Here is a 16,235-nt window from a genome sequence, read left to right as displayed (position 1 = left end):
GATATATAATTTTACGACAATTTGTGTAATTCAACTTTTCCTTTTAAATTTTAATAAAAATAAAGACAATTATATTATTATTATTATTATTATTATTATTATTATTATTATTAGTAGTAGTAGTAGTAGTAGTAGTAGTAGTAGTAGTAGTAGTAGTAGTAGTAGTAGTAGTAGTAGTAACAGGGTGAGTAAAAAAAGTGCAATAGAGAAAACAATCAATTTTTATATAAGAACCGAGTTGAACCTTTTTGGTTTTAAAATATTTTATACATAGTATGTCCATCAGTGACCTTGTGTGAAAAAATTAAGGTATTAGCATTTACCGTTTTGTTTTTATGACACATTTTATAGCGGTACCCAATTTTAATGTTTGTCCAAGAAACATCTAAAATTTGAATGTCAGCCCACTCTGTGTAAGGTAGATTTGGAACAACTGCCATTTTCTTAACCTCACTGGCATTGAAATAAAATGGAGCACCCAAAGTGTTATTGCACTTGGTCTTATTTAAGGAGAAGAAACATTATTTGTTGTTATTTTCATTTTATCTTTACTTTAAAGATGTTTATTCTATTTATAAAAACATACACATTTGTAGGCGGGTTTTTCAAATGTCAAAATGAAATGCGCACAAATTGAAGTGGAGTGAATTACAAAATATCCAGGAAGTTGGACATATTGGGATTAAAAAAACTGGAGTTGGAGTCGAGTGAGGTATAAAGGACTCAAAGTAATGTTAGAAGGTTTGTTTGAACAGAAAAAATAAATTAAAATAGCACAAAAAACAACCTTATTAAAGTTAAAGTCAGTTTCAGATCTGGTGCCTTTACCGTGCAATGTGTGATGTCATTCAAAATACATGTACCTCGTGGACAAATAACGAAATTGGGTATCGCAGCAAAAAGACTCATATAAATTAAACGGTAGTCGCGATTCACTTCATATTTTCATAGAAGGTGGCCATTGAGTGTGGCATTTATAGAATATTTCAATATCGGGAAAGTTCGACTTGTTTCTTACATAAATATCGATTATTTGCTCTATTGCAGTTTTTTTTTTACTCACCCTGTAGTATTGTTATTATTATTATTATTATTATTATTATTATTATTATTATTATTATTATTATCATTATTATTATTATTATTATTATTATAGTAGTAGTAGTAGTAGTAGTAGTAGTAGTAGTAGTAGTAGTAGTAGTAGTAGTAGTAGTAGTAGTATTCAACTTATTTTTCTTCTCCTTCGTCTTCGTCTTCTTCATCATCATCATCTTTACTTTAAGATTGGTCTGTGCGAAGCCTATACCAGACGTAAATGTTTCATTCAGTACTACAGGGTGATTTAAAATGAACTGTACCCAACTTCAAAAATTAAAATTAAATACTTACCGACATTAAAATAATGTGTGTTTTTAAGCTCTAATATGATAGTATGTTTCCTATTATTGGTGAAAAAATCATGTTTTTACCTCTAATGGTTTTGAAGAAAGGTTCATTCTTAGAAAACACACCAAAAACGATGTTGCACACGGATGAGTATTTTATTCAAACTATCTGTTCTACAGCATTTTGCTCACTCAGCTGCCCTCAGACACTTTCAGTTCAACATAAATTGCGCATGTTTATTTAAACATATTTAAAAAAAGATGAATTGATAAATAAATAAAATTAAAATTAAATACTTACCGACATCTAAATAATTTTATATTGCAAGCTATAATAAGGTAGTAGGCTATGTTTCCTATTATTTGTGAAAAAAATCAGGTCTCAATTTCGAGTATATTATGGATATTGCACCAGCACCATTTCTATTTGAATTCAAATGTCAAGTCCCTCTACAATTTCAATTCAACGGGTCCTTCGCTTCATTCTAACATGTAATCTTTGCAAACCTGACATTGTAATTGAATATTATTGATTTAATAATGCAAAATAATTCGTAATTTTAATTTGTCTTGGTTTTGCTGTACATGTATGTAGTCATGATAGATGCATTTTGTTACTGCGGTAGAGAACACTGATAAACTTAGTTCCGTGTGTTGGTCTAAAATGGGATGATAACTTAAAAATGCGATATCTTCTGACTAAAACCACTTATTATCCAAATTCAAAATTTCTACTACAGAACACTTATCACTGCTTTCTATGATAGTATTTTTGATATGTATAATATCCGCAAATATATAACAAAAATTGGGTAAAGTTGGGTACAGTTCATTTTAAATCACCCTGTAATCACAATACAGCATTGAATTCTACATAGTGTCGCAGTCCACTTAGCAAGTTAAATTAAAGATACATGTATTTCAAAATGTTGTAATGTTGTAAATTTTGTGTTGGTATAGAAAAGACGATGATAAATTTCTGTGCTATTCAAGGATTTAAAAGAAATACTATAACACAGTAGTTTTCCGTAAAAATGTGAAAATATTGGAAGATTTGAAAGCGCCGTTATTTGCTTTTGAGAAAAAGAAAAGAAAAACGAAACAAACATAACAACAACAACAACAAAAGGTAACGACCAAAACAAACAAAAAATACAAAAGAAAACAACAACAAATTATTGCTAATCTCAACATTTCATGCTTCTACCAACTGAAATGGAAACTTGGGCTATTGGAAAATAATCGGCAGTAACGATATCTATATACATAATAAAGTACTAAATTTCACAGTATAATATAGCTAGCGTACCTTTAATTTCTATTAAGTACTGTAAAATACAATATGTGGACATTTTCAATGCATATAATTGTACTCTAATGGGATGTGGCAAAAGTAATTGCATCCTTTTCTTTTAGGTGGGGGAGGGTTGGGGTTGCAAAGCTTTCATTTTATAATATTACAGTACACGTGACCATAATTTGTACGGTTGTTTCCAAAATTACGACACCAACATTATAAAAATATTGATATGCTTTCCTTTGTTGATACGTATATCTATGATAAATATTTATCACTATTTAAAATTGTAATTTCCTTAGTGGTCACTTTAAATATCGTTAATCATCCGACCTGCATTAATAAAAAAAATTACTAATTGCATTTCATCTAATTACATCTGTATATACACAGAGTGATATGGTATCTATCAAATGACCACTTTCATCAGCATTTTAGCATCTATTTGATGTGGCTCACAATCATTTTGAACTTCAACATAGAGTTCATCGTTTAATTTTGCATTTGGTTGAGCCTGGATCCATTAGGACCCAGTCTGTCAGGACCGATGTGTATCAGAGTACGAAGCAACCACTTAAGGGTATACGATGTATTGTTGATCGAAGCAGAAAAAAGTAGTTCACAGCATCTTGCGAATGGTAGTGAGCTTTAGCAAACATTGCATTGCTCAATTCATAGCGAGCGTGCAGAAGAATTCAAATATCACCGATATACTTTTGTAGGTCCTGTGGTTCTTGAGTTATGTTGTAAAGAGGGCTGAAACAACAACAATTTGTAAAACGTACATAACTCATTAACAACAATAAATTAAGCAAGTTCTCAAAGTATATGATTTGTAGAATGAACTTTTGCAAAACACCTAACTGTTATTTTTCAATAATATATTGATTCAGATAATGAAAATAAAACAAACAAACAAAAGCACATGTATGATTTTAAATGAACATGAATATGTGTTTGTATACTATTCCTGCCAATTTCTATCAGTATAGTTGGTCCGTTCTGGCAAAACTATGTTGAATATGGCAAAAATATATATATTTTTTTAATTAAATATTAATTAATTAATTAATTAATTATTGTTTTCATTTATTTATTTATTTATTTATTTATTTATTTATTTATTTATTTATTTATTTATTTATTTATTTACTTACTTATGTATTTATTTATTATTTTGGAGATTTTGAAATGTGAGCTGTTTTGTGATGCCGATAAAAGGACAATTGAATAATAAAATAGATAAAATATTAAAAATAAATTGTGCAAATTATTAACATGATTAATAAACTAATGACACGTCACATATATTATATATAGTATGAGTATTTCAAAATAAAAAGAAAATAATGTGCCCTGTGATGCGAAGTAACTTTTGATAAACCAGCGATACTTTTCACACCTATATATTTGACAAATTACCAACCATCTTTGGCATGTCTTCGGTGGACCTCACTACACAACGCATGTTTGACCAAAGTTCTATATTGAAATGTGGGATATTTCGCGCCACAATTACTCTCCGATTGAAACTTAACGTATAAATGTGATGAATTATGAATTATTGATAACGGGCATGCGCCAACAATATTAAGGCTTCACCACCGGATTGACTTTGGTGAAAGCACTGTTTTATAAAAAGTGAAAAATAAAATGGAAATCTGATTCTCTTACTAAATAAAGTTCAGAGTAATATCTAGATGGGAAACAAAATACTGTCTAGATTTGTTTTTGTGGGCTGCTGAATTACCGAATGTTTTTAACAAACCCGTTACATTAAAAAAAAAAAAGGAAAACAACATTGTTATGCGTTTGGATCTCACTCCGAACGTGTAGTTGACTTGTACGTTTTTCACCTTCAAGTCGTAGAGTTTTTAAAATCACGTTGTGGACCTCCGTAACTGAGAACTTATTTAGAATAGAAACAATGTACAAAATGCAAAAATGCATTTCAAAGTCAAGAAAGAGGGTAGAAAAATCGAATATGAAATGATCCACCATTAATTGCAACACAATTCATTTCACATGCCCCAATGTTCACACAAAAATGCAGGTGTAAAATTATGACATGGTCAAACCTCGTTAGCACCGGTGAGGAGGGGACACTCCCACTTTGGAGGTGACGCATATGAAGGGCCGTTAAGACCCCCTTTTCAGCATTGCTGTCACCTAAAGTCCCCATTTTTTTTAAACACATGCTCTATTACACAAAGACCTCTTGTTTTTATATTCAATTTACCACCCAAAAGCAAAAAGTATAACTTGACCATCTCGAATGTGCATTTATTGAGTTATAGACAAAAAAGGTCACCGATCAAAGTCTTGAGCCATGTGCATACACAGGGGGACGATAATTAAAAATGCTGTTTAGTGCAGTGTTACTCGGTGGTTGGGGCGTGTAGATCGATCTCCATGACTCCATAATTTAGTATGTGAGCATTTGGGGCGGGGAAGTAAGTGTGGGCGGATTTGTCACCGTCAGTCTACGGCCTATATCGTCTATACGGGTTATACTTTCATGTGAATTTATGGATTTAGTGGCTGAGTGCTCATTATGGTTGATATTATATAACGAGAATATTTCGTTTTACGGAATAATTGACCTATGAAAGGCCCTACATTTCCAGATTCGCTAACGTTTTATTGACAAAGTGACACGATCAACGCCTTTAGATGGATCAATCAAGTTATATACGGGCAAACGTCCACTGATGTAGAATCTTTTGAACGTAATAAATGTGGGTCATTTACCACCTCATATCTGCTTACTTTTAATTGTACGCATGATATAAATTGACATGTCAATGAATAATTAAAGAACATCAGATGGAGTCATCAAAGTATGGATTGGCCAAGCGTGGAAAGAACGAGCATCCAGTTTGGCACCAAAAGTTGGTCAATGTAAAATTTCAAGCGAATACTCACTGTTACTTGTGAAAGAGGCTTATGCAAAAAAAAAAAAAAAAACAACAATTTTGTACTTTTTGTTATTAAGGTTATATTTTTGAAATCAATATTAATCAATATATATTGAAAAATAACACTTTGATGTTTTGCAAAAGTAATTATACAAATCATATACCTGAAAAATTGCTTGATTAATTCTTGTGAATAAGTTATGTACGTTTTACAAAAGTGTTGTTGTTTCAGCCCTCTTTACATCATAACTCAAGAAGCACAGGATCTATAATAGTAATCTGTGATATTTGAATTCTTCTACACACTCGCTATAGAATGATCAATATCAATGCAATTTTTGCAGAAGCTTACTACCAATCGCAAGATAATATGAACTACCAAATCGCAACAGTTTAAAAATAGTTGCTAACCTTAAGGTCCAACATTCATGCAACATTTTTTCTAATCAAGCATTTCCATTTTTCTTCTTCCTGTTGGTCTTTCCCCTTCGTCCTTCCATCCATCACATCTCACAAGACTTCAATATATGACCAGTCTAATTCTTCTTTCGGCTCCTGATGGCACCTTAAGTATTGACCTCTCTTCCCTCACATGCACTTCCTTATTTGTCTTGTCTCTCCAAATTTGATGCTTTAAGCAGAATTTTTTTATTGAGTGCCACCTTTTGCCAATATTGTCCGACTCATCTCCACTGAAAGCAGATTACACAGGTAATTCAAATGATTGACCTGGTCCACATTTTGTCCATATGGTGACGTTTAAACGATTTTAAACATTTAAACATTTGCGCATTTAATTGGGCGCAGCTTCAAATCGCTAGAGTTCGCTCGTAGCGCTGGCATACATAGGCATGAGCTTAAAGACACCGTATAGATCCACGAGCGAAACAGCTGCATCGTTGGGTCAATGCCACACCAGGGTGAAAAAATGGTATAGATCAGATTGTGTCACATATTTTTACCATGTATTTTTTCTCTGTATAGAACATTAAGACTTCAAGATGTCTAGACCATCGACACCCCTGAGTTTTGAGGATCAGTTGTTAGCAGCAGTGAAGAAAGGCGAAGTGAGCAGTGTCAACGAACTAATAGACAGACGGGACGAGATAGACTTGAATATTAACTGTAAAGATATAAATGGACAATCAGCATTGAACATAGCTATTACTGAAGGCAATCTTGGTATGTCAGCTATTATAGATTTTGCTTTCTTGTATTCGTCTCTTGCAAATCGAGGGCTTAGAACCAGATGTCCATTTGTTTTCTCAATTACATGTTACTCATTTCGGCAACAAATGGACGGTTCTGCCCTCCATAAGACAATGTAAGTGACTTTGGGGTATATGCATGGTCACTTGCATCTAACTAACTGCGTAAGCATTGTTAAGTGACCATGCATATACCCCAAAGTCACTTGCATTTATTATGGAGGGCATAATTTACTGTCCATCTGTTGCCGAAACGAGTAACATGTAATTGAGAAAACAAATGGACATAGCTTGTTCTGGCTCTAAGCCTTCGAAATAAAAGGAAGTAATACAGTTATTTGATTTTTTTTTATGTCAGGACATATTCAAGGCACTAGCTATTATCAATACTGTCAATCATCCCTATTAAAATGGGATTAGATGTAAGGCGGGTGTGCATTCCGTTTGCTGGCCGTAGCTGGAGGAAGGACCGTTCATAACTGGTTAGATTTTTGAATTTTAACTGCAATGTTTAGATGTTTAACGGACTGGTGAATACGGGGGTTAGTCATGAGCTGGACAGATAGTAGTGGGCACAAGAGTTCTGCAGCGTTACCACATTACATTCGATGGAACATGTAAAGGGAACAAAAGCTCTTTGCGAGTTTCACACAATTGATTACTGAATTAACATTGAATGGACTGCAATCTTTACACACTGAAGTTACCTCCACCTTAAATTGATATAAAAAAAAAAGTTGAAAGTATAGCTCGATGACACAGATAATCCGTTAAATTGTTGATGAAAAAGTTCCACGAGGCACTAAAAATAGAATATGCTCATCACACTATGGAAGTGACAAGCTGTCAGCATGATCAGAAAGTAGTCAACTTTGAAGGCAAAAGCAACTTTTCTAGGCATTATTGACATTGTGGTGCCCTCAGCAAGGGACATTTCCTACTGAGACCTAACTTTTGAGATGGTTTGTATATTTGAAGGTAAAAAACTAACCATAGAGCACGCTATTTTTCCGTTGCGTTCAGAAACTTCAAGAATCACGACAAATCGTAAACAACATGTCTCTGAACTTGATTGACAGCTGACGTCAGACGCGAACTAGTTTTTTTTATATCTCTGCCTTTTATAATTTATATCAAAATACATTAAACATAACTAAATATAGGACAGCACAGCGTTATTAGCTTTAAGAAAGATAAAAAACCCTGCCTTACTATTTTTGAGACATTTGATTTCCTCTTGTACTTTTTCCAGTTGTAATTTACCCACTCCTGGAAAGCAACGTGCGGATAGGGGATGCCTTATTACGGGCTGTAGACTCTGACTTTGTGGAAGCGGTTAGATTACTCTGCGAGTATGCCAAGGATAGACCGGTAAGTATACACAGGGTTGTACTAACCACATAAATAGTCCAAAATCAAGAAAACAATAAATGTTGTAGTTGTATAATTATGTTCAACTGATTGATGGCTACAGTATTGCGTAATAACCATGACTTCTCATCAGGCCGTCTACTTTTGAATTGGCTCTGTATTCTTGACCTGTGACGTCATGATAGTAGAAGTTACGTCACGAGGGAGTCGTCGAGGAATTTTCATGATGGTTGGCTCGTAACTCTTGGACAAGTTATGTCGTGTGTCGGGATTCAAAGTTGGTTCTTCCCTGCGAACATAATTATGTTGCTTCTTTCACCCCTCTTTCGTAGCACCTATGTTCTTTGTCGAGCACAATAACGTCCTTATCCTCGATTGGCCGCTTTAAGGTGCTGTATACCGCGGAGTCGTTAAGCTCTGTTAAACTGGGGCGACGATGTTGGTACATACTCAGCAAACACAAACACGTTTTAAAAACGTTTTAAATAAGTTATATTTTGGCTTTTGGTTTAGGTAAAACCGTTTTAATAACATTAAAATGTCGGGTTATATAAAGGACATGATAACGTTTTAAAACGTTTTGTATGAAAACACACTACAACAATATTTTTAAATGTTTTCAAAAAATGCTATTGTAAACTATTTTGGGCAAACATTTTTTGCAAAATATTTTTTCAACCCCAAAATAACATTCTGTTTAGAATGTTTTGTATCAAGTTTTCAAGAATGTTTTTGGAATGTTATTAAAGCGTTTGTATACACTTTATATAACCCGACATTTAAACGTTTTCTGTAAAACATTTTTGTTTGCTGAGTAGCAGATTATCAAAAAATGATTTTTAAGGTTATGAAAACGTTTTATACTCTTAATATACCCTTTATATAACACGACATTTAAACGTTTTCTGACAACCTTTTATAACCTTTTGCGAATAATGTCGAAAACGTTTTGTGTTTGCTGGGTAAGCTATTTCATTTGCAACTTGCTTTACTATATCAGATTTTATACCATCATAACCAGGACTTTTACCACTTCCAAGTTTGGTGATAATTTTTACAATTTCATCTTCATTAGTAGGTTTAAAAAAACAAATCTTATCATTTGCCTTCTTAAGATATGATGAATAGTCATTTCCTGATTGCTTAATTATGGATGCTAAAGAAGGACCTATATTCGCAAAATATTTATTAAATTCAGTTGCAATCGAATTATTTTTTGATACAAACTTTTCAGAACAGTTATTGGTTTTATTACGAATAATTGAATTTAGGACTTAGAATTTATACTAGATTTTTAGTATTGTTTCTCTCACGATCAAGAATTTCACAATAATAGTTTTGCTTAGCCAACCGCAAAAGAGACTTTAGCTTATTTCTATACTTTTTATATTTTTCAATATTGTTTTCTGTGGGCTTTTTTAAAGATTTATTGTATAAAACATTTGGAAAATGAAATCCAGGGCGATTCTGGTTTCTTCACTTTTGTGTGTACTCTTTTCCTTTTCTTTGGAATGCATATATCATAAATTTCATTATATTTAGTGACTTGATGCTGGAACGGTTTTTGGTGATCCGAAGCAGAGAGCACTTAGCAGGATCTGCCAGTCAAGGGAACCAATTGCCAATGTGTCCCCCGCATCACTCACGGACTGTATCTGGTGATATAAAAGGCAATCACCTGCAAGTAGTCTGATGGCGGATGAGATGTCGTCAACAATGTCGTTAATTAACAATATGAAGAGGAGTGGATCTAACACGGTGCCTTGAGGAACTCCAGAACATACAGAAGCATTGGACGAACTTTCACCATCAACGACTTCAGCCTGGAAATGATTGGTTAGCCAGTTTGTGGTTGGGTCCTTGTAGAGATGTCTCCTATGTGCTACTACATCAAACGCTTTGGAGAAATCAAAGATGAGGCTATCAATCTATTGTTTCTGATCCTCAAAAATCAAATTTGTGTCTCATAGCTATGATGTTTCCTGAAGTCATGTTGGAAATCATTCAGGATATGCTGTTGGTCAAGTCGAGCTCTGATTTTACTTGTCTTGAAATAATGTGTTCCAACCTCTTACACGCAATATTGGTTAGGGAGACAGTTGTATAATTGGATGCCTGGCTTCTATCCTCTTTCTTGAAACCTGCTGTTAATCTTGAAACCCTGCGTTGGCCTGCTTTCAATAATCTGGGACGACTTCTGCAGAACAGGAGAGAGAATAGTAGCGTGGTCCGGCAGAATCTTGATTGGTATCTGGTTTGGCCCTATATAGCTTTCCTAGGATTGAGCTGGTGAAGCTAGCTGTTTCTCCACCCCTGCTGTGGAGACTGGGATGTGCATTGGGGGAAAGAACTGCACGGTGCCTTTTGATGGAGCCAACATCTTCATGAAGAAAGAGCTGTATTGCTTGGAGTGGGCTTAATCAAATAGGCCTAAGCGCCTTTACAAACTACAGCCAAGGCTGGAATAGAAACGAACAAAAATACAAAAGGAAAGGAAAAATTACAAGAGAGAAAAGGTGCGTTTTAAAGAGCTTTTTCAAAACAATAAGAGAAATAGCTTCTCTTATGAAGAGAGGGGAGCATGTTCCACAGCCGATGTCCAATAACTGAAAAGGCTCTGTCTCCTGTTGAATGACCAGAGGAGAGGAATGTTGGTAGATAGCCATTCAAATATTGATACATATAAACAAGCAACTTAAAATTTTAAAACACGTTGGCGGACAGGGAGCACGGTGGCCTAGCGCGGTGAAAGAGCTTTTTAAAAGCAAATGTTGTACTATTTACCCTGACTGCTCGTATCCATCCTGTTTATCACACTCATAGAAATTGTTCGTTGGCATTACTCAGTAAGTTGATGTAAGTCGTTGCGTCAACTTTCCGAGTAATGCCAACGCGTACAATTTTGAGTAACGCTGACTCGATATCATTATGTTGGTCGCACTCATTTGCACTTACTTTATTGAGTTGTTACAACTCAGAAAATGAAACTAGCCTAGGTTAGCATAATTTTCTTGAATTCAGAAGTTGGCATTACTTAAAAAGTTGACGCAACGACTTACATCAACTTTTTAAGTAATGCCAACAAAGTTGATTAGTTGACGGAACTTTTTAGAGCTTTTTCAGCATTTTTTAAGTTCGGATAACTAAAATGAATTTTAATTTGGCAACTTTTACACTATTTTTGAGTTGTCCAAACTTATTCCTTTTGAATTGCGCCAACAAGGCGAACAAGTCATTTCTATGAGTGCAGGAACAGTCTGTGTAGCTCAGTAGTTAGAGCGCTCCTCCTGCAAGCAAGAGGTCTGTGGTTCAAGTATTTACGCTGATGTATCTGCCAATGCATGTTATGTTTCAATTTGTAATTTTATGTTTAATTGCGCTAGTGTGCGATGCGTGATACTTCTTTCACACATGTATATCGATATATTAAGGGTAGACGAGGTATTGTTGGGCCAAAAAAAGTCGATAACAAAATCAATATATTATTGAAAAATAACACTTAGATGTTTTGCAAAAGTTGCAAAACTATATACTTTGAAAACTTGCTTGATTTATTGTTGGTAATGAGTTATATACGTTTTACAAAAGTGTTGCTGTTTCAGCCCTCTTTACAACATAACTCAAGAACCAAAGATATGTGATATTTGTATTCTTCTCCACACTCGCTATGAAATGATCAATGCAATATTTGCCAAAGCTCATTTCCATTCGCAAGCTGCTGTGAACTACCAAATTGCAACAGTTTGAAATAGTTGCTAACCTTAAGAATAACGAGTAAACATCATTAATTTGATCTCGTGCGCTAGTTTGCAATGATTGAATGTTTCTGTGTTCCAATGTATGATGCGTAAGCCTCTTCACTTGTTTTAATGTCTGTCCATTTTGTCCATAATGTCCATATAGACAATTAAGAACAATAAGTCTGGCTATTATGGCCACAAATGTTTTGGCCAACAAAATATGACCGCAAATGTATCGATCAACAAAACGAATCAGACGCAGTATAGTAGCACACTGTTCAGATATTACATATAAATGGATATTTTATCTATAATTCCCTGACAATGTATCCATTATTGTCCATTAAACAGTTAAACCAATTAAGGCAATACTAATTATGAGATTATAATGTCGTGATCTGCCCACATTGAAGTCTTGATCAACAAAATGAATACAGACAGGTGAATGGCATTAATGGCTATACAGTTCTAGTAAAGTCCGTAATTATACAGGACTATGTACTAGAACATCAAGAGTGTATATAAAAGAAATCCATTTCCACCCCATTATTAGACTACCCCGTACCCCACTTGCCCATTGTGCATACTCTGGATATTGTATTTAAGCTTAAAACTCTGATTTAATTAATGTGTGCACAATTGATAGATTTTCACATCTGATCTTTTCAGTGAGTCACCCTACTCCCTCTGTTTGTAAGCTTCCCAAGTGCACCTGGAATCATTCGCGATTAATAAACGGGCATAATTGTTCAGTATTGAAGTGCCAATACAATTATGACATTATGATATGTTGCATTCAATAATATAAGCCTACGTACACTTTACTTTTACTGTCACTAATATAATTATATAAACTTTTTCATAACAATTTTACACTAGTATTTTGATGTAATAAATATCAGTATAATTTCGAGTTCAACTGAATGCTTTCATCATGATTATAACATCAATAACATGCTTTTATTTATCAAAAATCGACTATGGCATAGTCTACCCAATTATTAGAGAAATTACAATATTTGTACGTCTATATTACCCTATGCTTATTAGAAATTGCCAAATGCAAAGATCCGCTGCTGAGGTTTATGATGTCACACTTGGCATATCGGTGCTAATGTTGTTATATTATAGAAAGAAGATTATAATACCCGTACCTGATATAGCCATAGCCATATGTAATGACAGCATGCAATAGTCTTATTATTTTAATTTCTAATTCTACGAAAAGTCCATACTTTTAAAGGGCAGTAAACGCTTCTTTGTGGTCTTCCTGCATGCTATCATAATGCACGCAAGCGGCACAATAACGGACGAAACGGCTTGTTTTTTAACCGTGTGGATTGTCCTCTTGACACATACACCAGGCACAAAAAGAAACTCGTCAGTTATATTCGTCCTTGCTGTTCAATAACTTGATAACTTTGGATTATTCTGAAATATACATTTTGTTAATTAGACTTTGCTTTCTCATTTGACACCCTGTTCATGAAAAACGAACAAGAATTGACCAAGATATGCGCCTCCAAAGCCTCGAACCCCAAAATCAAAAGTTGCATTTTCAACGATTTTCAATGGGAACGCATCGTTGTATTGCACACAAGCACCACGGCGTACGGGCCAATCAATAAAGCACACAGCGTAACAGGCACAATATTGAATCGTTGAAATTGCAACTTTTCATTTTGGGGTTTGAGAGTTTGAGGCGCATATCTTGGTCAATTCTTGCTCAATGTTCACGAACAGGGTATCAAATGAGAAAGAAAAGTCCAATTAACAAAGTGTATATTTCAGAATAATCCAAAATTATCAAGTTATTGAACAGCAAGGATGAATATAACTGACGAGTTTCTTTTTGTGCCTGGTGTAGTTACCCCAACATCAACCAAACCGATGAGAGGTAGTGTCATAAGACACACTTATAATAATGACATATGCGATCTGGTTTTGTGTTTTCTTACCCTCTAATTTCTGTTACTGAAGATAATAGATCCATGAGTGCAAATAAAAGGTTAAAACTTGTCTTTTATTATCACCACCATCCATCAAATGGTTGTAATCCACGCACTGATAGAGTGCACTAACTAAAAGCAGTGTTGCCAAAACTTTTGAGCGTCAAGGCGCGGCGCATTGACTCGCCAGGCCGCGGTAAAGGATTCTCAAGTAGCCCACTTTTTTAAGCTTCCAAAAAAGCGCCCAATACCGGATATTTGGGCGGATTTACCCGATTTTAGAACGCAAAACACCCAATTGGACGGAAAAGCACGTGACTTTAAAGCTTCCGGTACTTACTGGGAAGTTACTGACCGATCAATAAATGGTCACAAAACCCATTGTAATTTCAATTTGGAGCTTCAAAAACTCAAAACCTTTATTAATCGGCTAAATTGAAAGGAAAATACATCAAATTACTGCCGCGGCCTGAGACTGGCAAAAGTAGCCCAATTTTAGACAAGTAGCGGCATGCTTTTTTGAGTAGCGACAAGTGATCACCAAGTAGCCCAATTGTGCGCCTAAGGCGCGGCGTTGGCATCACTGACTAAAAGGGTATTAATGTGTCAGTCAAATTATATAGGAAATACGAGCTGGGATAAAAGCCAAGACGCTCTTTTTATGTACAAAGTATCGCTAAAAGGACGTTAAAATATGTGTGTAAGAAGTTTAGTAATTAGTTGTTTCCAGGGAGAGGGTGATTCCATGTGTCATGCATTACTGCCTTACCTGACAACCAACATTTCATTTCTACTCTACTGATGATAATGCACTTGAATAATATTTTCGTTCAACGAATTTAATGATGCTGAAGTTTTAATGATCACGATCAAGACAATCCATTTTCTGTATCCTTATTATAAACTAGTATTGTTTTGCTTATTTCGAATGTAATAAAGTCGATTTTACAGAAACTGGATTGTCCTAACGAAACTTATCGAATGAGGTCCAAAAAGAGGTTTGTTTTCCTTTCTCGACCGACCCGTCCCAAAAATTGATATCGAAAAATCATGAAAGTAGACAAACAGAATGCTGCACTTTATTTCATGAGCCTAAATATTCAGTATTATATTATACCTTTTTAAAGACTTGTAGGCAGTGTTGTCACTTATTTTACCGATTTCAGGTAAGAATCATTTCACACGATACGTGTTTCTACCAAGAGAAATGCCAAAAAAATATATTTTTGGGAGGGGGTCGGTGGAGAAAGGACAAACAAACCTCTTTTTGGACCTCATTCGATAAGTTTCGTTAAGACAATCCAGTTTCTGTAAAATCGACTTTATTACATTCGAAATTATTAAAGCTTGCATAATATTATACATCAGTTACCACCATATTCTTATTATAAAATAGTATTGTTCTGCTTATTTTAATATGGTTGAATTAATATCGGAAAACCATGAAAGCAGACAAACAGAATGCTGCACTTTATTTCATAAACCTAAATATTCAGTATTATATTGTACCTTTGAATTAGACATGTACGAGAACCAAGTATAATAACTATACTATGCCCACACATTTTCTCTTTACGTATCACTCTACTGCCAAACATATCCTCTGTAGCTTTCTGTGTGCTGACACAGGGTTTCAATAAATTCAAGTATTATCATGAGTTTTCTTTCTCAGCAGCACTGCACAAAATAAAATTCAATACTGATATCTTCATAGGTTTTCTGCTCAAATAAAACATACGATCAAATGTACTGATATCAAATATCATATATCATAATTTTTTTTATAAATATTCAAAATTTAATGATGATTTTTAAAATAATTAAAGCTTGGAATAAGTGTGTGTAACCACTAACCAAACGACGCTAGAAATTTGTGACATACATTATTTTATTAATTTTTTTTCCAAAACCACAGACGTGCTGGTCATGGGGAAATTCCTGAATAGCTTACTTTAGAATGCAAATAGATATTTAAATTGTATACTATTCATCCACTTTTTAGGACGTATCATTTTTAATTAAGGTTGGGGCCCGTAGTGTTGTCACTTATTTTACCGATTTCAGGTAAGAATCATTTCACACGATACGTGTTTCTACCAAGAGAAATGCCTAAAAAAGATATTTTTGGGAGGGGGTCGGTCGAGAAAGGACAAACAAACCTCTTTTTGGACCTCATTGGATAAGTGTAAACATTTCTAGCATAAGAACACTTTTGGACAATTCTGAAATAACTGCAAAGTCATTAACTATGCTATGTGTCATTACTTTGATGCTGCTTTAATAATTAATATGCTACCTAATTGGTTTGACACATCATAAAATGTACGTAGTTTCGCTTCAATCAAGAATTAATGATAACATTTTGAA

General features: G+C 34.3%; 1 protein-coding gene across 1 annotated transcript in view; it reads left to right on the top strand.

Annotated features, from left to right (window-relative positions):
* Window positions 1–6,581: 6,581 nt before the first annotated feature.
* Window positions 6,582–16,235, top strand: part of LOC140170320 (short transient receptor potential channel 1-like) — a 39,812-nt gene continuing 30,158 nt past the window's right edge. Inside the window, 2 exon segments of the mRNA XM_072193687.1 lie at window positions 6,582–6,782; window positions 8,061–8,179. Of these exon segments, the coding sequence (XP_072049788.1) occupies window positions 6,602–6,782; window positions 8,061–8,179 (300 nt within the window). The 5' untranslated portion in view covers window positions 6,582–6,601.

The sequence above is a fragment of the Amphiura filiformis genome, chromosome 14 (genome assembly GCF_039555335.1).
Source record: "Amphiura filiformis chromosome 14, Afil_fr2py, whole genome shotgun sequence".
Classification (NCBI taxonomy): domain Eukaryota; kingdom Metazoa; phylum Echinodermata; class Ophiuroidea; order Amphilepidida; family Amphiuridae; genus Amphiura; species Amphiura filiformis.
The sequence above is the reverse complement of the archived record's forward strand: the minus strand, read 5'-3'. Positions and strand labels throughout refer to the sequence as shown.